This window comes from Ictidomys tridecemlineatus, chromosome 10 (assembly GCF_052094955.1).
Source record: "Ictidomys tridecemlineatus isolate mIctTri1 chromosome 10, mIctTri1.hap1, whole genome shotgun sequence".
Classification (NCBI taxonomy): domain Eukaryota; kingdom Metazoa; phylum Chordata; class Mammalia; order Rodentia; family Sciuridae; genus Ictidomys; species Ictidomys tridecemlineatus.
The window spans coordinates 111,798,321-111,822,247 of record NC_135486.1 but is presented as its reverse complement, the minus strand read 5'-3'; the positions used below and the strand labels follow the sequence as shown (position 1 = coordinate 111,822,247).

Here is a 23,927-nt window from a genome sequence, read left to right as displayed (position 1 = left end):
TTACTTCCTTATGCTTGCCTTTTGTTTAATTTCCTCTTTTCACCATTTTATGATTTAACTTAGACTATTGACTTGAGAACTCTCTTTTATAAAACTTATACATCTGTAGGTATATGTTTATGAGCGCTGCTTTTGCTACTTCTCCTAAGTGTGATATAACATATCTTCACCTTAATTCACCTAAAAACACCTTCTAGTTGCCTTTGGATACCATCTTTGATGCTTGACAACTGTATCTAGAAGTTTTATGGTTAATTTGCACTTCTGTATGAGTTTCCTAAATTTCCATCTGTTATTGATTTTTGGTTTTATTTCTTGACAGCTGATAAACATAGGCCAAATTGTACCTATCCTGCCTACTTTTCCTTGAATGCATAATTAATTATAGCACAGACTATGGACTAGTTTACCCAGAGACCCTATTCCAATACACAAAAGGGTAAGGGACCAGAAAATTTAATTCTCTTCCTTTGCTCAGTCCAGCGGCATTGATGGGGCCACTGATTCCCTGCTATGGTGGCTGCAACCCCATGTATGAAGTGCCCTTGCTCAGACATGAATCACACACCAGGTACTGGCCACAGGGGGAATGGCTTCTGGTTGAGAAAACTGATGATTTTTCTCTTCTGTATTTTTTAGAAAACAATCAATGCTCCTGGGATGTTGCCTTTTCATCAAGGTTTCTATTTATTTTTTCTTTCACGTTCTTTCTAGTGATATTTCCATTCCTTAGACCAGTTTTTGAATCATTAAACGTCTGCAGGTTTTCAAAAAGTGTTCTGGATTTTTTAAAAAATGCTGTAATTAGGATGAAACAAAAACGCCTAGAAGATAAAGAAAAGGTAAAACCTGGTGGTGGTGATATGACAATGTTCGCTTTCTGATCATTTATTTGCTGTGTACATCTGATTTGTGCATATATAAATATACATGTAATTTTGTAAGTGGTTCTGGGGATTGAACCCAAGGCCTTATATATGCTAGGCAAATACTGTTATCACTGAACTTCATTTCCCAGCCCCTCTGTACATTTTTTAAAATCGATGGAAAACTTTAAGATTTGCACTGGAAAATTTTTACATTTTGGATAGAATGAAGATCAAATTTAAAAAAGGCAAACTAATAATTAGTGAGAATGACAATTTTTGATACAATAATAGATGTGATGTTATGTCTTAAAATAAATACCATTCAAATAAAAACCTTATCATTTCCCTCCCATTCAGTAAACTGTCAAAATAAAACTCCTATTTCAAAATGATTTTACTGTTAAAAAGTATTCCCCAAATCTTAGACTGGTGAACAATCATTACAATTCCAAGCCCTTGACATCTTAGTTGACACATTCTTCAAAGGAAGGTCCTATTGGGCACCTGGTGAAGTATGTGTATGTTAAATCTTAGTCTTTCCTATTCACAATCAGGCTGTGTTCTTCAGTGATCATCAAGGTGATATGCTAACCTAGCTTTGCATTCTGCTTTGCCTGAAGGTCAGCACAAGGATGTCTCTAGTTCAGGGAGGCAGGACAGCCATCCCCAAGTGTCACTGAAGATTGAATCATGTACCTAATGGGTGAAGAATTTGATGATACACAAACAAAAGCTAGTAATCACCTTTGAAACTACCAAGTGTATTCAGTGTGGCCATTGAATAAGAATTAAGGCAAACTACAAGAATTGAAGTCCAGGACCACTTTCTGGGCAAGAAGGTGTGACAGGAGAAGGAGACAAACCCAGCATTAGGGAGAGCAAAGACCAACATATTTGGACACCATAGCTTCATTTCTCTCAGAAAAATATCCTGTTCTCCATGGTTTATACATGCATGTTTTGTTCACTGTTGGGTTGTGCAAACCTAGTCAGACTTCTGGACTTAAAGGAGCCATATTCTAAGAAGGGAGTTAAAATGCTACATTCCAGATTTACTTCTGACTTTATGACTGATTTTGTCATTTCCATTTCCATTTCTGCTTCCAGCACCGCATTGATTTTCTCCAGTTAATGATTGATTCCCAGAATTCCCAATACAAGGATCCCTACAAAGGTAACCAAGAATGTTTTATGGTTTATTGACAGGGAAATTCAAATAAGCAAATTATCTTAAAATGTACACGTTTTCTAGAGAAAATAGATTTCCACCAAATTGCAGGACGATACACATTTGGATATTGCAACTAGCGCCCACATGTACTGTATAGAATCATACAGGTGTAACAAGGCTCAAAAATTGAAGGGAAACTAGGAGAAAGCATTTCAGTCTTGAAGTTAGTCTGTTTTTATTTTACAATCGACATCAGAACAATTGCTGTTTAGCAGTCTCATTCAGATGCACTGAATCAGAACCTCTGCCTGGATATTTGCATTTGTACATCCAATCAGGAGGTCACTGTCCCAGTAGTGGTGAGGGTCACTGGCAGTTCTTGGTGAAAATGTGTTCACTAGCTTCATCTGATATTAAGATTAAGTTTACCCATCTAATTCATAAGAATTTTGTGGGGAAACCTCTGATACTGTGTAAACATCTTATTCCTCAGCATACTTTCACCAACTAGTTTTATCATACATGGATGATTTTTGATAGAATGCATTTGTATTATGATATTTACAAACTTCAGTCTTTATTATTCTATAATCTTCTGTACATTTATTAGTCGGTATTAGATTGTAAGAGAGTTCCATTCTTATTTATGTCAGTAAAATGTTATATATTATGAATTTATTCTTTTGCTATCATTTTGTATTTTGATTGTCAAATTCTCTTGGGCTTAAGTCTTTTAACAACTTCTTCCTTCTTTATCTGTTCCTCCTCCCTCTCCTCTTCCTCATCTTATATTTTGATTGTTAAAATTGACTATATTTTATAGCAGTTTTAGTTTCATAACAAAACTGAGACAAATGCGTAGAGATTGCCCATATCCATTTTTTTCTCTAAATTCATATGTTGCCCCCATTACAAACATCCCTCACCAAAATTATATATTTGCCATAATCAATGAACCATCACAGATAAGTCACCTTACCCCAAAGTTCATAGGTTAACATAAGGGTTCTTGAGTTTATACATTCTATCAGTTTTGATACCTATATAATGATATATATCCACATTGTAGGAACATACACAGTACTGCATATGTTTTCTCACATTGTTTTGGGAGAACATTCTTGCTTTCTGGTGCAAGAAACTCTAGGTTCCTAGTCTATTTCCTCTGATCAGGCCTGGAATCACACATTTTTCCAGAAGCCCTGGCTCCTTTAAGTGAGAGATGGTATTAGAAACCAAAATCTGAAAGTGTAATGTGACCATTACTACTATAGTTTCTTCTAGATCCTTTGTCTGAACAGAGATATGAAAATAAAATATATTAGTGCAGACTGAGCAATATAAATATTTCTATGTGAGTTCATATACATGGTATAAACAGTAACCCTCTCCCTGATTCCACTACAACTTTCTGTGGTGAAGGAAGTACTAAATATACATATAGTTCATACAGTAAGCCCTGGACACATGGCTATGGAGCTTTTGGCATGTAGGTAATGTTACTGAAGAAGTGTACTTTCTATTGTTATTTAGATTTAATACATTAAAATTTAAATTGAGATAGACACATATGGTCAGTGGCTACCAGATTGTACTGAACAGTTGTAACTTAAGTTTATAATCCAATTTTATTTCAGTGTCATTGAGTTTATGCCAATAGTGGGGAAAACACGGTTTGAGTTTTCCCAGAATAGCATCATAGAAAGCTTTTGTAAGCTAGAGTTCCATGTATATCTTTCTCACACTCATTTTGCATTAATTTTTGTTATGAATTACATGGTTAGAATGTATACCATGTTTCTTTCAGGTATTTGAGTAACAACAAATCCTAATCATTTTTCCAATCAATGAGATGAATACTTGAATGTCACTTTTCAGGAGAAAAGTCAAGAGAAACAACACCTTCTATCACAAAGGCTGTTTGATGATTATGACGTTGAGCAAATAGAAGGGACATGTACTAGGGAAGATGACACTCAGCCCAAGATTGATAAGCAATGTTAATTACATTCACTGAACCCCATCATCCTATGGTTTCTGCCTAATTTCTTGTATGAACACATTCTTTCTTGTGTGATTTTAATACCACTCATTAGACTCCGGTTAATCACTACTCTTCTGGGTTTTTTTTTTCTCTGTATAGTTTCTGCACACCCTGAGATCATTCATTTTGAAGACTGGTGCCCCAGCTCTTCTATTACCTGATGATTCTTAGGCTAGTTTTTGAACAGAGTTGACCACATCTCATGAAAGTTCAGATTTAAATTTGGTAGCTTTAGAGCAATGATTGAGCTTCTGTGTTTCTGATAAGCTCCCTGAAGCTGTTGATGCTGCTGGTCCATGGACCAAAATTTTTGTAGAAAAATTTCTCTGTGGCTCAGTATAGTTCTGTCAATGATGAAATTTATTTTTCCTGCAATGATGCTAGTATTGCAAATGCTTTTAAAGTTTTTCTATCTACATTCTAGATAGAGCAAGTTTATTTTTTTTCCAGGGGAAGAGTGATACCCACTATTTATAGCTAAATAACTTTCATAATATGCAAGGCACATTTGAAAAATACTGTGTTTGTTTGACATCCATACTGTCCCTTGAAACTGCCCAGTTGTGTTCATGGTGGGGGTGTTGGCAGAGAGAGGAACATTATGAATTGCTCTTCCAGTTTTTCCTCATGGGATTTTGGATCATCATTCTGATTTATGTTCATGTAAATGGTAAAGTGTGTATGGACCTGCTTAGCCTAAATTGTCTTTCCTCTCCTTTTAGGTCTATCTGATCTGGAGATTGCAACCCGGTCTATTATCTTTATTTTTGTTGGCTATCACACCACTAACACCACTCTTTCATTTATTATGTGTGTACTGGCCACCCACCCTAATGTCCAGAAGAAGCTTCAGCAGGAGATTGATGAGACTTAGCCCAATAAGGTGAGTGAATGGCACTTGGAGGGGAGAGGAGAGGTAAAATCTCTGGGCATCTCAGTGTGCCATTGGACAGTTATAAAATCATTATGGTTATTAAATGCTTTGTAAATGCTATGGAATTTTACAAATATGAGTTATTTGAGGAGCTCTGAAAACATCAGTGTACTGTGTCAACAGAGTTTTAAGTAATTTCCAAATCTTAATTTACAAAAAATTTCTTTCTTGCCAGACACCTGTTACATATGATGTACTATTTGAGATGAAGTATCTGGACATGGTGGTAAATGAAACTCTCAGATTGTATCCAATTATTGAGAGAATTGTAAGAGTCTGTAAAAAAGATGTTGAACTCAATGGGGTGCTCATTCCCCCAAAAAAACAATCGTGGCTATACCAATATATAGTCTTCATCAAAACTCTACGTACTGGCCAGAAACTGAAAAGTTTGACCCTGAAAGGTACAGGGCTCTTGAGAAAGGAAATCCAGCCTCTTACTTCAAAATTTTCTTGTTTTAAGAAAGTTTTAAGAAGTTTTTTACAAAGTGGTAATTGTTTTAGAAAACAAACATTAGAAAAAATAAATGACTATAGCCATTTCAGGCCCTAGAACATCAAGATAAGCCCTATCTATTATTAATGTGATAAATGTCAGTATAGACATTTTTTATATAAATGTGTAGCTTTTAAGGGATGAAATACTATCACATTTATTTTGATGTTGAACTGTTTTTTTATTTTATTTTATTTAATAGTAATCTATAAACCTTTCTGCCACTTGATCACTCTCTTATTTTAGGTGCTTACATTTTTTTTAATAATTTTAGGGGTTTTTTTCCTGTTCACTTTAGCTACTTGAATTTTATACCAGCTTTAAAAAGCACGTCTATCTTCCATTTGAGTAAACATTGGTTCCTGGTTCCTCCAGCACATTGGTTAAATACAAGTTAAGACCTGAAAATCCCCCGCCCCTGGCCCCTAGATCGTTCAAACAGCCTCACTGAGGATGGAGAGAGCTCACATTCTCTGAGTCTTGTCTCTGGAGTGTTCTGGGCCAGCTTCTCATACTCTCCACAATTGATGACTCTTTCAAAGCCAAGTAACCTGCCCCCACGACACCTGAGATATTCATCCTTAAATATGTCTTGACCTTGGTCTTCTGAAAATTTGAATCCAACCTCATAGTTTGCACTCTGGAAAGAGTTACTGTTTTCCTGTTGTTGTACAGAAGAGAAAAATAGAGAAAGTTTTCAGGGTAGTGTCTGGTGGGTCAGTTGGCATAGGATCAAGACTTCTCTTGGCCCCTAACTTTATACTTCTTGATTAGAGTGACCTAGTCTTGTTGGTTATGAGATTTTCAGTGCCAGTTTCCTCCAATTTCAGCACTTGCAACTTTTGAACTTTACAGATACAAAATAAGAGATTACACATCTCTTTGATTCACTGAGGCATGATAAGAAACTAAGTGCTTAAGGTGCATCAGGGACTAGACCAGGATGAGGAAAACTACAAAGATGTATTGTATGAAGGACACTTGAAACACAAGCATAATCTACAGACAGTAGTTCAGAAAATGCTTTTAATGCTTCCGAATCTGCTCATCATCTGCCCAAATAACCATCCACCAACCTCAGCAGACCCTCCACACACCACCACCCCCTCCAATAGCTTCCATGTTACTTTGAATCACAATTACCTATTAATTTGCCAAAATGTTCTCAAATATATAAGAATACATTTAAAAATAATCATAATGTCATTATTACTTTCTCCATATCAACACTTTCTCCTTAAAGTAATCCAATAACTAGGAGTCAATTTGAGTAAAACCTGGGTTCAACATTCAAGGAATTATTTGTAACCTGATGAGACAGAAGACAATGATGATATTCTATGGGGAGAGAGGCAAAGACAGAAGGAGAAGGAGAAAAAAAAGAATAAGGAGGAGGTAGAGGAAGAGAAAATTTGGGAAAAGGAAGGAAGAGAGGAAGGAAGGGAAACAAGAAGATTGAGAAAAAAGGAGTATAGAGAATAGAGGTAATTATAGTGAGAGCATTTTCTCCTCCTTCATCAATAAAAATATGAAAAGCAGGAGTGTGAGTTGAGTCAAGAACACACTTTTATTCATTTATAAGCTCATTTTCTAATTTTTTCAGAGTGTGTATAGATCACAATACTGAATATAATTTCAGTACTTAAGACATATTTTATTTTAAATAGGATTCATCACATCTTAAAAAGACAGAGAGCTCCTCTAGTGTAAGGAGAATGAAAAAGTTCTGTAGGTTTCAATTCTTATAAGCAAAGTCACAGGAGGATTTCAATGACCATTCTACAAAAGAATCCTGTGTTTTGCTGCTTATGAATGTTTAGGAGACAACCCCAATTATGTAGCTTTTATACATTTATGTCTCAATAACTTGTTTTCATCTACTATTGTGGAATCAGGTTCAGTAAGAAGAACAAAGACAGCATCAATCCTTACGTATACATGCCCTTTGGAAATGGACCCAGAAACTGCATTGGCATGAGATTTGCTCTCATGAGCATGAAACTTGCTCTCATCAGATTACTGCAGAACTTCTCCTTCCATCCTTGCAAGGAAACACAGGTCAGGACACTTTATGAAAAAGTAAGGTATTGTGGGTAGTTACATTTAGTTGAGGAACTTATTTAAAGAAAAGTATCTGCTCATTCAAAGAATCTCTTTTGAGACACTTGTGTAATATTAGGTTCTTCAGTTTTGGAGCTCTATATCTGTGGCTTTATAAAAACAAACAGAGTTTAAAGATCAGGTAGAGTCTATTGAGATTAGGTTGACATGCTTATGTGCAGTAGTTTTGAACTTTATCAAAGTATAAACTCAATTATAATTCAAATGAGAATGAGGCTGCTCTACATATTCAATCCTGAACTGTGAAAATCAGGTTTTGATGATGTCTAGTGCTGTTTTTCTCAACAGAACTTATGGAAATTTTGTGACAGTTTTTCTCAACTATTGTCTAAACATTGAAATCAACACAGAATTTTAAAAATACAAGATATTTGGGTCATCTCAAAAATTCTAACATCACTTGCCTAGAGTTTGACTCTAAAAGCTCTCTGTTTGTCTCATTCTCAGACAAAGTTGAGAAACTTTGACATCAATTATTTCTTAAAGATAGGAAAAACTTATGCAGTTCAGTGTTTTCCTAATTGATCCAACCTTCCTGGAGTCCTCTTGGAGAAAAAATACTTTTACATTTCAATAGTAACTCTTTGAATCTTAGTTTTCCATTTTTCCACATTCTATTCTAATTTTTCAACTTATATTTCAATCCCCAAACTCTTCAAAAGAGTCCTCCCATCAATGAAGACCCATTCATTCCTCTCTTTTGATATTGGTTACTCCAAACTTTTATGATCATTGAAGTTAACATTTTGTCCCAAAAGCATCCCGTTTGGATTCCCATTTTTTTCTGTATATTAACTACATCATTACCACTTAACTACATCATCTCATTTTTTTCCTTCATGAACTCTCAATGGTGACTTAGAGGGAAACTTGTTCATGGATGGATTCAAAAAATATTTAAGAAGAGACTTATCACTGATTTAGACTACTTGGCTGTCAATTTTTTGATTTCTTTAATTTTAAAATTTAACAAATTACCTCTCTCTCTCTCTCTCTCTCTCTCTCTCTTTCTCTCTATCTCTCTTTCTCTCTCTTTATCTCTCTCTCTCTCTCATCTCACCTAATCTAATGTCAACTTAATCTAATGTTTGTGTTTCTCTCTATGCAGAAAATATTTGTAAACTATTTGAAATTTAAAAATAGTAATGTGTTAAATTTATGGAACTATGTGGAATCTCTCCTGTGAAGAATTCACTGTTCATTGAGTCACAAAAAGCAAGGTTCTGTATGGCTTATTTCTATGGACTGATCATTTATTATGCAATTTCTTTCCCATTTGTTCATGTTCCATATGAAAAAGGAGAAGACAGAAGTTGTTATCATTTTATTTGAGAAGTCAGGGCAGTCAGGTAGCTACCCTCTAACCAGGAAGAAATTTAAATCTCAAAGAAAGTTGGTCTCTAGTACATCTGAGAAGGGGCAGGTACTTTCTGCAAGCTCCTAGTATTTCCCAGATTGGAACTTCTCAATCTCCATGACAATTGTCTTCCCTTATCTCTCTTTGGTGTAGAAGATTACTCTGTTGGAGGTGCCCCCAACACTAAAGGAATTCCTCCCTGAGAATTAGACTAAAGGGATACTCAAAACTATGTAGGACTCAAATGTTCCCCATTTGCACTACAAAGAGAAAGAGAAACTTTAGGGGGAGAAAGCGAAGGTCTTTTTCATCTTTAAACTTATGGGTTCTATCAAGAGGCATGCCTGGACCCTTAGAATGGAAGGACTGCTCATATAGTTCAAATTATAATACCTGATCAGGTTTACCTATGTAAACCATCCATGAAGCAACCTGAACAAAAATTCATGAAGTTCGCTTTATTTAGCTTTACAAAAAAAGAGTTTGAAATAATACCAAAAATCTAGTTTAAATTATTTAAATTTATCTATTTTGCTGAAAATCTTTTATTTGTGTTGTTTGGAAACCAAGAGCATCAGGCATGCTATGCAAATGTTCTAACACTCAGGCTCATCATCATCTGCTTTCCCAAAATTTAAAAAAAAACACAAGCCAACAATATTTTATCTCAGTGATGGTAGAGAATAGATGCTCATGAAATACTTCTTTGAATGGACAGAGGCATGTATGCTTTCATTCTATAATGTTGTCAAAGCTTAAAGAATAAATATAAGGAATCCCAGACACATGAGGCTGAAAGCAGTTTTTATATATTTGCATAGCTTTATTGTCTGAAATGTATTTTTTTTCGATTCTTTCTGTTGTTCGGGTTTCATTTACTACATATAAATATACTTGCTTAATGTTTGCAGATTCCTCTGAAATTAAGCAAGACACCATTTCTTCAACCAGAAAAACCCATTGTTCTAAAGGTTGTGTCAAGAGATGAGCCTGGAAATTAGAGTCTAAATCTCCCTAAAAATCTATGCTCTGTTCTTCAAAGAAGATGTATCTCAGAACAAAAGACATATTGATTTTTCTCTGTGAAGAAAAAATGGAATTAAAGTTGGATTTATGGGTGGATGCTGCTCTTGAGTTACTAGGGATGCTGGACCTTTGCTGGGCTTGTTCAGTGTCTGTGCACAGTATTATGTGTTGTGTGATGAAAAGAGGTAACCATCTGAGTGCCAGATATGAAGTCTCAGCCTCTATGCTTTTTGGGGGATTCTATTCACCCACCTCTGCACCCTCACCTCTTCATATTGCCCTTAAACACTGACTCAGTAACTCAAAAGATCTGAGGACAATATTTTTTATCATCAACTCTTTCTTTCAAAACATGCTTTACTTCACAGGTTTCTAATATTAATCAACACATTCTACTTTTATACTCCCTAAATAGTCTTTGCTGTCATGATTTACATATGTATTATCAATAAAAATAATGATAGAAAAGGTCCTTATATATTTATCTTAATATTTTTAGAGTATCACTGAACTTCATATGTCTACCTTAAGTGGGATTTGTAAAGGTTTTCCATAATACTCTGAAGGATTATAGACACATACACAATGCTACTTGAATTCCTGCAACTAAGTTAAAAAAGTGAAGGTATACATAAACCACTTTATTCTGGGGATAGTCAAAGTATGTCATGGATCTAGATTCTTGAAAAATTCTTAGAGGTTTACCCGTAATAACACTCTAAACTTGGGCCAACTACAGGTGTAGTCATTGGGTATAATACCTCTCCTCAACATTCTCCTCAGAGCCTTATCTACATCCTTATTCCAGAGAATATAAATCAGAGGATTCAGAGTGGGAATAATGATGCTATAGAACACAGAACCAACTTTGTCTTGCAGTGGAGTGCACTGGAATCTGGGCCTCATGTATGAAAAGATGCAGGTACCAAACCAGAGAGACACCACAATGAAGTGAGAGCTACAAGTGGCAATAGCATTTCTCTTTCTCCCATCTGAATGCATCTCAATGACACTGTGCAGGATGAATCCATAGGATGTGGAAATCAGGATGATGATGAGGAGGAGAAGCACGATGCTACAGATATACATTGTGGTCTCATAGATGGTGACATCACCGTATACCAACTTCACAACATCTGGATACTCACAGTAGATGTGGTGTATTTTCCAAGATCCACAGAAGGGAAAGTGCATCAAGATGCCTGTGTGAATTAGGGGGTTCAGAGTTGCCTCCAACCATGAGGTGACGCCTATCATCAGTACCACATTCCTGCTCATGAGCACAGTGTAATGCAGAGGATGACAGATGGCAACATACATGTCATAGGACATGAGAGCTAGCAGAAGACACTCAGAGCCACCCAGAGACAAATAGAGGAATTGCTGGGTGGCACATCCCAGGAAGGAGATGGACTTGCTGCCAGATAGGTAGTTGGTAGCCATCTTGGGGATGGTTGTGCAGATATGCATCAGGTCCTTGAGGGAGAGCTGGCTGAGCAGGAAGTACATGGGGGTGTGAAGCCCAGGATCCACACAGATTAGGAGGATGGTGAGGGTTTTGCCACTCAGTGTAACAAGGTAGACCACCATGGTCAGGCAGAAAAAGAAAAGGTGGGTCAGGGAGTCTTCGAAGAGCTCTTCAAGGATGAAATCTGCCAGAGACGTCTGATTCCTCAGCCACGTGGTCCCTTCAAAATTCTTGGGGAAACAAGAAGTGGATACAAAGTATGATGTCAGAAATATGGGATCCTGTGTACAGGGTGATATGCTCTCTTGATCCAAAAAAACATTTGTGAAGAGATTTTTCTCTATTTGTAAGTATCCAGAACTGAAATTATTGAAGTTCAATTTTTTTCAAAACAAGACAAACCTTAAATTTGTCATCACAATCATGGTCATTTTAAATTCCAAGACTCTATTAAGGGCCAGAATTCATGATTCTTCTTACTAAATATGGGCATATGTGTGTGTAATCATATTTGTGATTTGTGTTAGTGTGTGTCTGTGTTTCTATGGTTATTGGATTATGTTTCTTATTTTACCAGGCAGGTTCTAACAAGAACAGCTGAACGACTAAGACGTTTCTATTTACACATGTAATTGTTAAGGGCTGCTTTACAGAACTTTGGCCTAATTTCTTTGTGGAAGCTGGTTAAGGAGTTGGTGTACTGCTGTCATGTTTAAGTCTGATGTGGAAACTTAAAGTCTACAGGACAAGCAGTAGAAAGGTAAGATAGTACAAAGCAGAGAAGACAAGAGACAGACAAAATCCCAAAGCATGAGCTGTGACCCCACAAGAGAAAACAAAAAGTGTCAGTCTGCTTGCCTATGGAATTAGGCACTGTTTTTTTTTTTTTGTATTGGTTCTTCTGAATTCTACAAAATATTAGGGTTTCTTTTAACATAATTAAAAAACATAAAAGAGGCCTCAATTCAGTTCCCATACTTCCCCTTTCCCTCTCCTCCTTTCTTCTTCTGATCCTTTCCCTGTACTCTACTGATCTGCTATTTGTTATTATTTTTTATTAGTTACTTGTGATTATACATCCAGATGAGATCCATATGGTATGTTCATGTAGGCACAAAAGTAAGTTAAGTCAGATTTCTAATTTCTAAGAAGCTGAATGCACACCCATAGTCCAGAATTCCAAGAGCCTAAAGGAGAATCCTGAGGAAGGTAGAACAACTGCAGGCCCAGCCACTGCTCCATACCAGTGAGGTGTGAGCCAGCAGACCAGCAACAACATATAAGTACTACAGGATGGCTGCTTCCCTTCTGCCCTCTAATCTCCCAGGAAGCTCCTCTTGAGATCCACTTTAAACAGAAATGATGGATTAGAGGGAATTTGGTGAAATGTAGTTCATCCTAGCCAGTCTCACACATCGCAAACTCACTGCAGTCCATCTTCTGCCCTTGTGGCACACATGCACACCTCCATCAGTCAGGGTAACCTCTAATACAAAAATGATACCTGTGTAACTAAATACAATATATCCAACATGAAGGCAAACACGTTAATCTTTCTCCAAGAGAAAATCCAAAGTTTTGTATTTTACCTAGAAGAAATATTCATTGCTCTGATACATGTGTTCTCTTTAATATCCTGGAACTTCAAAATTTTCTGGATGATATTTATGAAAAAATCGTTATGGAAACAACAAAGACATACTATTTACTACCACCCACAGGACAGATCTTCTTATCCAAAAAATGGTTAAACAGTAGTTTGGATATCAGCCCCTGTTTCCTCACTTTGTCTTGGCATCTGCTCAATAGATCCATGAACAAACTGGACATGGCATCAGGGAGAAAGATTATTCCTGAATTCAGCATGATGGACATACACTCATCAAGGCCAATCTGTCTGAAGCAATTGCAGAATATCCATGGCTAACAGCAAAGACTAACCTGAGTTCCCCACATCACACCATTCCCAGGGGTAATCAGCCACCACTCCATAGCACATTGATGACATGGACCACATTCAAATGAAAGGGACATTCCTTTTTTTTTCTGGACTGGACATTCACTCTTGGTATGGATTTTGCTTCCTCTCCTGAAGTGCTGCTGCCAGAACTACCATCTCTAGACTCACAGAATACTTTATTCACCATAAGCGTATTCCATGCAGCATTGCTCCTGTACAAAGAGCTCAATTCACAGCAAATAAGTGTGCAATGTGGCCTGGGTTCATGGGATTTGTTATACTTAACATAGGTCCTCCATCTTCCTGAAATGCAGATCCTGATAGAATGGTGAAATACCCTTGTAAGACTATGCCTCAAGCAACACCTTGGTGGCAACACTTCTCGATGCTGGGGAAATGTCCTCCAGGGTGTGATACATGTTCCACGTCTGCATCTAATTTATGGTACAGCTTCCCTTATAGTAAGGATTTATAGAATCAGACCCCAAGGATTCAATGGATAAAAATGAGAGTGTGTTCTCTCCCTATAAGATTGATGTCTATGACCCACCAAAATTGTTTGTTCCTGCACTTTTCAGTTCTGCTGCTTTAGAAAATTCAATAAAGAGAGAAATTTTTCTACCAAGACACAAAGTGACTCAATTTTTTGAGAGTTGAGATTGCCCTACTGCCACATTAGGGTGCTCAATATAGCTGAATCAACAGGTGAAGAAGAAGGTCACTCAGTGGCATGGATCTGACTAGGAAGGGAAACTGAGATGAAACTACACAATACAGAGAAGAAGAGCAAGTGTGACATAGCACATTTTCTCGGAGCCTCTTTGAACTCCTAGGTCCTGTGATGGACAGCAATAGGAAACTAAACTGATAAGGTCTAAGATCCTTCAGAGATGAAGGTTTGGGTCACTCACCTGACCAGGAACAATGACGAGCTGTGAACCAAGGAAGTATGGACTGTGGAGTGAAATAGGATAATTATAAAGACCAGTAATGACCATGGGGACAACTCTCAGGAATACAAACTGCCATTCTTTAGCATTTCTTCTTCATGCTGATAAGAATTTGTATATTTATATTACACAAATTAAGTGTTTATTTCATTGTCATCCTCTCATCAAACATGAGGTGTGAATAATACCTAAAATCTCATCTCAGTATTTAAATAACTGGATATAAATGAAGGAGTATGAATCCATATAAATAGAATATATTTTACACAAAATGCAAAAAAGTATTTTTCTCCCTTAATGAGGAAAGGGTTGCATATTTTATATAAACTACTTCAGAAAAGATGATGATATTTTAGGTTATTCATAGAATAGTCATATCAGATTAGGTAGAAGGATATTTTGTTGTCTTTATTTAAATAATGAGCAAATTTTTTTAAAAATGCATGAGTGCTGTGTTAACACAAAACAAAGCAACCATACCTATTTCCTGGGTAGATTTGTGACTCAACAGATGAAAAAAAAATGCTGAGAAAATTAGGTTTTTCACGTTGATTCAGCCACACTTGCCAATTTGCCCTCTCTCCAGTTCTCCCACAAACACTGATCAGAATGAGAAGTTGATCTTCATGGGGAAATTAGAGTCAAAAAAGTCATAAATTAAGTAGAGCCTTCTATCACTTCTTGTGTCTTACCTCCTAAATATCTTCCTTTACTTTCACATATTCTTAATCACTGATGTACATTAACAAGAAAAAACCACCACCATTGAAGGAAAGTGATCATGACAATTATAAGAGTGAATACCGGTAATTAAAAATAATTATGTGAGTATAAAAAATAAACTTCAAAAATAAAAGCAAAAAACACAGGACTTAATGCATTCTGATAAAATTTCAACTCTGCCAGGATTATAATGACAGTCATGTTACACTGCTACTTCCTGCTCAGCTTCTGTGAACTAAGAGAACAATTTCAACCCTGATGCCCCTGATTACTCCAACCCAGTCAACATGATCTGCATACTTCTTTTCTACCTAATTGTAGACACACATCTCTTTCTTCATTAGTTTCTGAATATCTCTATGAACCTCGTTGGTATAAGTTTTCCATGATCTGACTCTATTCTCTCTTCCTTCCTTAGGCAACCCATTCTTATTTGTACCCCTTAAGTTATGTTTTTCTCTATCTTCTCAGGAAGCATCCTCGTGTGCTGATGAAATGTCAGCATTTATTAAAGGATAATCTCACAATGCCCTAGTTTCTGATAAAGGCTTCTGAACACCTCAAGCCCCAACACTATCTTACCTGCAATTTTCTCTGCAGAGATTTGTTCACAGAAGTGAAATGGAGAGAGAACAGTCCTTCCTGCCATACATTGGCTATTTGTCTTCCATACAAGCACTTTCTGAAGTACTCCTAAGTCTCCTCTTCTAACCCTGGAAGCTACATCTTCTAGTAGAATATTAGATAGATTATTTGTCCAGCTCACTCATCATGGTTTGCACTAATTACCCTAGGATGGAGCATCACACAAACAATAGGACATGGTGTTCTGGGAGCCTATCAAAATCTGTGTTCATTATTTTGAGCCCTGTCAGATTAAGTAAAACAGAGTGCATTTAGCCCCTACTAGTTGGGACTTGGTGTGTTGCATATGTATCCTCTTGACTCTGAACTTATATTTGAACTTCCTTTCATTACCATATTGAGAGCCTGGGAAATAGGAATGGCCATTCATGTTACCTTAGTAAGTTACTAAACATAATAGCAGGTTAATCCTCAATGCTCCCAGAGCCCAACAAAAAACCTCTTTGCAGTCTCTGTGCTTTTGGTTCACTATAGCACACTTGTCATTGTTTACCTCATTCCCTAGTAGTAACATATAAGTATGTATGTGTTATGCAGTTACTAAGCTCCTTCTATACCACAGAGATGTTTTCTCAACAGTAATCAAAGGGGTCAGAAGAGGCCAGACTGTCTTGACCTGAGCCAGTCATGAGGAAGAGGAGCATGCTCCATGAGAGATGAAATATTCCCCTGGTCCTCAGGACCTATGATGTCAGCAGAGGTAAATAGAAATCTGAAGACCTGATGGCATCAGGGATTCCCACTTAGAAGACACACCGGATGTCTTCTGGGCACCATTACCCAAGATACCAAATAGTCTGTGCTATGTTCACTGAGGTGAGAATCCCATGGTGCTGTACTTGAAGTTTGTTTGCAGGGGTGGGGGAACTAGGTAATTGGGGGAATCTGGTTCTGAAGATAACATGGGAATACTCTCTCTAGGGACTAGTTAATAATACAGAGTAACTGTTCCTACAGTCCCTGATTTATTTTGTTCATTACAGAATCCAGGTCTCAGTAGCCCCTTTCCATGCTACTCTTTTGAGAAGACAGTCTGAGTGTCTTCTTGCCAAGTGGCCACTCTACTGCTTTTTCCCATGTGTCATATTATAGAAATGACAGCAGGTAATTCCCATGCTCAGTCTTGTTGGTGCTTCCATTCTATGGACCACACAAAATAGCATGTCAAGAGAGAAAAAAGAAAAGTGCATTTCCCTACCTTTTATTTACTCCCTTGTTATATTCACTCACTGCCCTCCTCTCATCATAAGCATATTTGAGCTTTTCTTGTTTCACTTTTCTCAACTCAGATATTAAAATGCCTTGCTTCACTGAGCTTATCTTGACTCTATATCATGGCTTGTTGTTTAAGTAGAGGAAACGTATTATCATTTGCTTCAAAACCTACAGGCTATTACTCTTATCTGGTACCTCCCTTTATGACAGAATATAGTTTTAATTAACACAGTCTTGGCATTTATATGATTTATTCATTGTTTGAGAAATATTTTATGAGCACCTGCTGTGTTTCAAGAACTGTACTGATTACATAGTGATTAACAAGCATGAGGGGTCTTTTCCTCCTTGGGAGTTACAGACACAACTATGTCAACTTGGGTGAAGAATTTGTATTAATCAATACCCAATGCAAGTGACATAAGACAGAAGGTGTTGGATCTTTTTTTCTTTTTCATTATGTCTAACATTAGCATTCATTTTGACATAATTACAAAGCATGGAATGTAATTTGTTTCAATTCAGTCTGTAGTATTTCCCTTTTCCTTCCTTTTTCCCTCTCCCTTTTTTTCTTCTACTCTACTAATCTTTCCACTATTTACTTTCAGGGTTTTTAAATAGAAACTTGTGGATATACATTATGGTGAGATTCCTTGTGGAATATACATGTATGTGATATAATCATATATAAATTTTACATATATTCATATATGTGAAAGTTACTTCACATTCACTCTGCTGCTCTTCCCTTATCATGTACCATCTCCCCCTTCTCATTCCCCTTTATCTAGTGCACCTATCTCACTTCTCTTTTGATAGACTCCCCCATTTTCCTTTAATCTGTTTCCTCTCTTCTTTTTTTTCTTATTTTGGACTAGCTTTTACAAATCAGAGAAAATATTAAATCTTTGACTTTATGAGAGATAGAGGTCAAGTTTCATTTTTCTACATATAGATTTCCAGTATTCCCAGCACCATTTATTCAAAAGGCTATCTTTTCTCCAGTGAATGTTTTTGGTATGTTTGTCTAGTATTAGATAATTGTAATTATGTGGGTTTACCTTTCCATCTTTTGTTCTGTTCCATTGTCCTTCAGTTCCTTTTTGTGCCATGGTGTTTTGTTACTATAGCTCTGTAGCATATTTTGAGGTCTGGTAGTGTAATGCCTCCAGCATCACTGTTTGCTCAGAATTCCTTTGGCTATTCTGGGTTTCTTATTTTTCCAAAGGAATTTTAGAGTTGCCTCTTCTAGCTCTGTGAAGAATGTCATTGGTGTTTTGATGGAAATTGGATAGAATCTCTATAATACTTTTGGTGATATGGTCATCTTAATAATATTAATTTTGCCTATCCAAGAACATGGGACATCTTTCCATCTTCTAAGGTCTTCTTCAGTCTCTTTGTTAAGCATTATATAGTTTTCATTTCAAAGTTTCCTGAAACCCACTATAATATTTAGTACCACTTTTTTCCAGGTTATTGTGAAAGGAATAGTTTTCCTAACTTCATTTACAACAGTTACAGTTTTCTTTATTAAAGTATAGGAAAGTGATTGACTTTTGTATGTTTACTTTAGAAACTGACTTTACTAAAATTTTATCAGTTTTAAAAGTCTTATGTTGGTCTCCTCCAATCTGTAACCCATTGTTCATTCAGTAGCATATTGTTTAGTCTCCATGTGATGGAGAAATTTTTATTTTTTATTTTGTCATTGACTTCCAATTTTATTCCATTATTATCACAAAATACATGGGGATATCTTTACTTTTTTATTTTGTTCCAACCTATGGAACCAACCAAGTTGTGTTTCAAGAAATGAATGAATAAGAAAATGTGATACATCTCCACCCATAACCAATGGGCTATAAAGGAGAATGAAATTATGGTATTTACTAGTTAATGGATAAAAAGGGAGACTATCATTCTCATTGAGACATATATGCCAGATAAGGAAAACTAAATATTGAATTTTTCTCTGATTTGTAAAAGTTAGTCCAAAATAAGAGAGAGAGAGAGAGAGAGAGAGAGAGAGAGAGAGAGAGAGAGAGAGAGAGAGAGAGAGAAACATTGAAGGAAAATGGGGGATTCTATCAAAAGATAAGTAAGATAGGTGGACTAGATAAAGGGAAATGAGAAGGGGGAGATGGTACATGATAAGGGAAAAGCAGTAGAGTGAATCTGAACTAACTTTCGAGTATATAAATATATGTAAAATTCATATATGATTATACTACATACATGGATATACCACAAGGAATCTCACCATAATGTATGTTCACAAGTTTCTATTTAAAAACCCTGAAAGTAAATAGTGGAAATATATGCACCACACCAAGTGCCAATTAATAGGGGGCAAATGTGTTCAGTTTTACTTAATCTGACAGACAGGACTTAAAATAATAAACACAAATAGACAAATAACCAATGTATGGCTGGAAGGACTGTTCTCTCTCCATTTCACTTCTGTGCACAAATCTCTGCAGAGAAAATTGCAGGTAAGATAGTGTTGGGGCTTGAGGTGTTCAGAAGCCTTTATCAGAAACTAGGGCATTGTGAGATTATCCTTTAATAAATGCTGACATTTTATCAGCACATAAGCATATCTTCCTGAGAAGATAGAGAAAAAAACATAACTTAAGGGGTACAAGAAAGAATGGGTTGCCTAAGGAAGGAAGAGAGAATAGAGCCAGATCATGGAAAACTTATACCAACGAGGTTCATAGAGATATTCAGAAACTAATGAAGAAAAAGATGTGTGTCTACAATTAGGTAGAAAAGAAGTATGCAGATCATGTTGACTGGGTTGGAGTAATCAGGGGCATCAGGGTTAAAATTGTTCTCTTAGTTCACAGAAGCTGAGCAGGAAGTAGCAGTGTAACATGACTGTCATTATAATCCTAGAGTGACTCTAGGACAGAAGAAAAATAAATGTGAGCTTGTTCTTACTGGCAGAGTTGAAATTTTATCAGAATGCATTAAGTCCTGTGTTTTTTGCTTTTATTTTTGAAGTTTATTCTTATACTCACATAATTATTTTTAATTACCGATATTCACTCTTACAATTGTCATGATCACTTTCCTTCAATGGTGGTGGTTCTTTCTTGTTAATATGCATCAGTGATTAAGAATATGTGAAAGTATAAGAAGATATTTAGGAGGTAAGACACAAGAAGTGATAGAAGGCTCTACTTAATTTATGACTTTTTTGAGTCTAATTTCCCCATGGAGATCAACTTTTCATTCTCATTTGTGTTTGTGAGAGAACTGGAGAAAGGGCAGATTGGCAAGTGTGGCTGAATCAATGTGAGAAACCTAATTTTGTCAGTATTTTTTTTTTCATCTGTTGACTCACAAATTTACCCAGGACATAGGTATGGTTGCTTTGTTTTGTGTTAACACAGCACTCATGCATTTTTTTAAAAATTTGCTCATTATTCAAATACAGACACCATAAAATACACTTCTACCTAATCTGATATGACTATTCTATGTATAATCTAAGATATCGTCATCTTTTCCCAAGTAGATTATATAAAATATGCAACCCTTTCCTCATTAAGGGAGAAAAATACTTTTTTTTTTTTTGCATTTTGTGTGAAATATATTCTGTTTCTACTGATTCATACTCCTCATTTATATTCAGTTATTTAAATACTGAGATGAGATTTTAGGTATTATTCACACCTCATCTTTGATGAGAGGATGACAATGAAATAAAGACTTAATTTGTGTAATATAAATATACAAATTCTTATCAGCATTAAAAAGAAATGCAAAAGATTGACATTTTGTGTTCCTGAGAGTTGTTCATATGGTCATTACTGGTCTTTATAATTATCATATTTCACTCCGCAGTCCATACTGCCTTGGTTCACAGCTGGTCACTGTTTCTTGTCAGTTAGGTCACCCAAACCTTCATCTTTGACGTATCTGAGCCCTTATCAGTGTGACCTGACGTGGGCTTTAGTTTTCTATTGCCCTCCATCACAGGACCTGGGAGTTTGAAGAGGCACTGAGATAATTTCTTATGTCACACTTGCTTTTCCTCTCTGTATTGTGTAGTAGTAACTCAGTTTCCCTTCCTAGTCAGAATCAGTCACTTCATGCCACAGAGTGGCCTTCTTCTTCACCTGTTGATTCAGCTACAATGAGCATCCTAAAGTAGTAACCTCAACTCTCAGGGATAAACTTTACCTCTTATTCCATGTCCACTTTGTTCATGGATCTATTGGGCAGATGCCAGGACTATGAGGAAACTGGGGCTGATATCCAAAGTACTGATTAACCCTTCTTTGGATAAGAATCTCTATCCCGTGGGTGGTAGTAATGAGTATTTCTTTCTTGTTTCCATAAGAATATATATATATATATATATATATATATATATATATATATATATATATATATAATCAAGAAAATTTTGAAGCTCTAGGATATTAAAGGGGACACATGTATTAGAAGAATGAATTTCTCCCCTAGGCAAAATAAAGAACTTTGGATTTTCTCCTGGAGAAAGGGTTAACTTGTTTGCCTTTATGCTGGATGTATTGTATTTAGTTACACAGGTATCCTTTTTGTATTTGGAGGTTAACCTGACTGATGGAGGTGTGCATGTGTACCAAAAGGGCAGAAGATAGACTGCAGTGAGTTTGCCATGTGTGAGGTTGGCTAGGATTAACTACATCTCACCAAAATTCCCTCTAATCCATCGTTTCTGTTTAAGGTGGGACTTAGAAAAGCTTCCTGGGAGATTAGAGGGCAGAAGGAAAGCAGCCATTCTGTAGTACTAATACATTGCAATACATTGCTGCTGGTCTGCTGCCTCACACCTCACTGGTAAGGAGCATTGGCTGGGCCTGCAGTTGCTCTACTTCTCCAGGCTACTCCTTTAGGCTCTTGGAATTCTGGGCTAGGGGTGTGACTTTAGCTTCATTAAAAATCTGACCCAAATTTCCCATGTGCCTTTATGAAAATAACATATGGATCTCATCTTTATGTATAACCACAAGTAACTAATAAAAAACCATAAATAAATAGCAGATCAGCAGAGTGTAGGGAAGGAATCAGAGGAAGAGAGGAGAAGTAGGAAGGGGGAATTATGGGGACTGAATTGAGGCCTATTTTATGCTTTTTAATTATGTAAAAAGAAACCCTAATATTTTGTAGAATTCAAAAGAGCCAATAAAAAAAGAAGAACCTTAGTGCTTAATTCTATAGGCAAGCCAACTGACTCTTTTTGTTTTCTCTTGTGGGGTCATAGCTCATGCTTTGGGATTTCATCTGTCTCTTGTCTGGCCTGCTTTGTACTGTCTTCCATTTCTACTGCTTGTCCTTTAGACTTTAAGTTTCCACATGAGACTTAAATATGACAGCAGTACACCAACGCTTTAACCAGCTTCCACAAAAAAATAAGGCCAAAGTTCTGTAACACAACTCTTAACAATTACATGCATAACTAGAAACATCATAGTGGTTCAGCTGCTCTTGTTATCAGCTGCCTGGTAAAACAAGACACATAATCCAACAACCATACAAACAAAGACACACACACTAATCCAAATCATGCATATGATTACACACACATATGCCTATATTTAGTAAGAAGAGTTATAAATTTTGGCCCTTAATAGAGTCTTGGAATTCAAATGACCATGATCGTGATGACAAATTTTAGGTTTGTCTTGTTTTGAAAAAAAAGTTGAATTTCAATAATTTCAGTTTTTGGGTACTTACAAAAAGAGAAAAATCTCTTCACAAATGTTTTCTTGGATCAAGAGAGCTTATCACCCTGTACACACCATCCCATATTTCTGGCATCACATTTTGTATCCACTCCCTGTTCCCCCAAGACTTTGAAGGGACCATGTGGCTGAAAAATCAGACATCTCTGGCCGACTTCATCTTTGAAGGGCTCTTTGATTACTCCCTGACCCACCTTTTCCTTTTCTGCCTGACCATGGTGGTCTACCTTATTGCACTGAGTGCAATACCCTCATCATCCTCCTCATCTGTGTGGATTGTGGGCTTCACACGCCCATGTACTTTCTGCTCAGCCAGCTCTCCCTCATGGACCTGATGCACATCTGCACAACCATCCCCAAGGTGGCTACCAAATACCTGTCTGGCAGCAAGTCCATCTCTTTCATGGAATGTGCCACCCAGCAATTCCTCTATTTGTCTCTGGGTGGCGCTGAGTGTCTTCTGCTAGCTCTCATGTCCTATGACACGTATGTTGCCATCTGTCATCCTCTGCATTACACTGTGCTCATGAGCAAAAACGTGGTACTGATGATGGGCGTCACCTCATGGTTGGGGGCATCTCTGAACTCCCAAATTCACACAGTCATCTTGATGCACTTTCCCTTCTGTGGATCTTGGAAAATACACCACTTCTACTGTGAGTATCCAGCTGTTGTGAAGTTGGTATACAGTGATGTCACCATCTATGAGACCACAGTGTATCTGTACCATCGTGCTTCTCTTCCTCCCCATAATCCTGGTTTCTACATCCTATGGCTTCATCCTTCACAGTGAACTTGATATGGGTTCAGCTGAGAGTAAAAAACATGCCTTTGCCCCTTGCAGTTCCCACTTCATTGTGGTGTCTCTCTGATTTGGTGCCTGCATCTTTTCATACATGAGGCCCAGATTCCAGCACACTCCATTGCAAGACGAAGTTGGTTCTGTGTTCTATAGCATCATTACTCCTCCTCTCAATCCTCTGATTTATACTCTCCAGAATAAGGATGTAGCTAAGGCTCTGAGGAGAGTGTTGAGGAGAGTTAATCACCCAATGACTACACCTGTAGTTGGCCCAAGTATAGAGTGTTATTGTGGGTAAACCTCTAAGAATTTTCAAGAATCTAGATCCATTATGTACTTTGACAATCCCCAGAATAAAGTGGTTTATGTATACCTTCATTATTTTAACTTAGTTGCAGGAATTCA

General features: G+C 36.7%; 1 protein-coding gene across 8 annotated transcripts in view; it reads left to right on the top strand.

The window, feature by feature from the left end:
- The window catches only part of LOC144367644 (cytochrome P450 3A4-like), a 165,318-nt gene that overhangs the window by 22,662 nt on the left and 118,729 nt on the right, over nt 1–23,927 (top strand). For 3 of the 8 annotated variants that reach the window (XM_078024762.1, XM_078024761.1, XM_078024759.1), the window contains 2 exons: nt 715–842; nt 1,977–2,043. In XM_078024762.1, coding sequence (XP_077880888.1) covers nt 715–842; nt 1,977–2,043 — 195 coding nt within the window. Of the gene's footprint in view, nt 1–639; nt 680–714; nt 843–1,976; nt 2,044–4,806; nt 4,968–7,409; nt 7,573–9,903; nt 10,495–23,927 lie in introns of those variants that run through there. The other 5 variants (XR_013427176.1, XR_013427177.1, XM_078024760.1 and 2 more) reach the window with 5 other exon arrangements.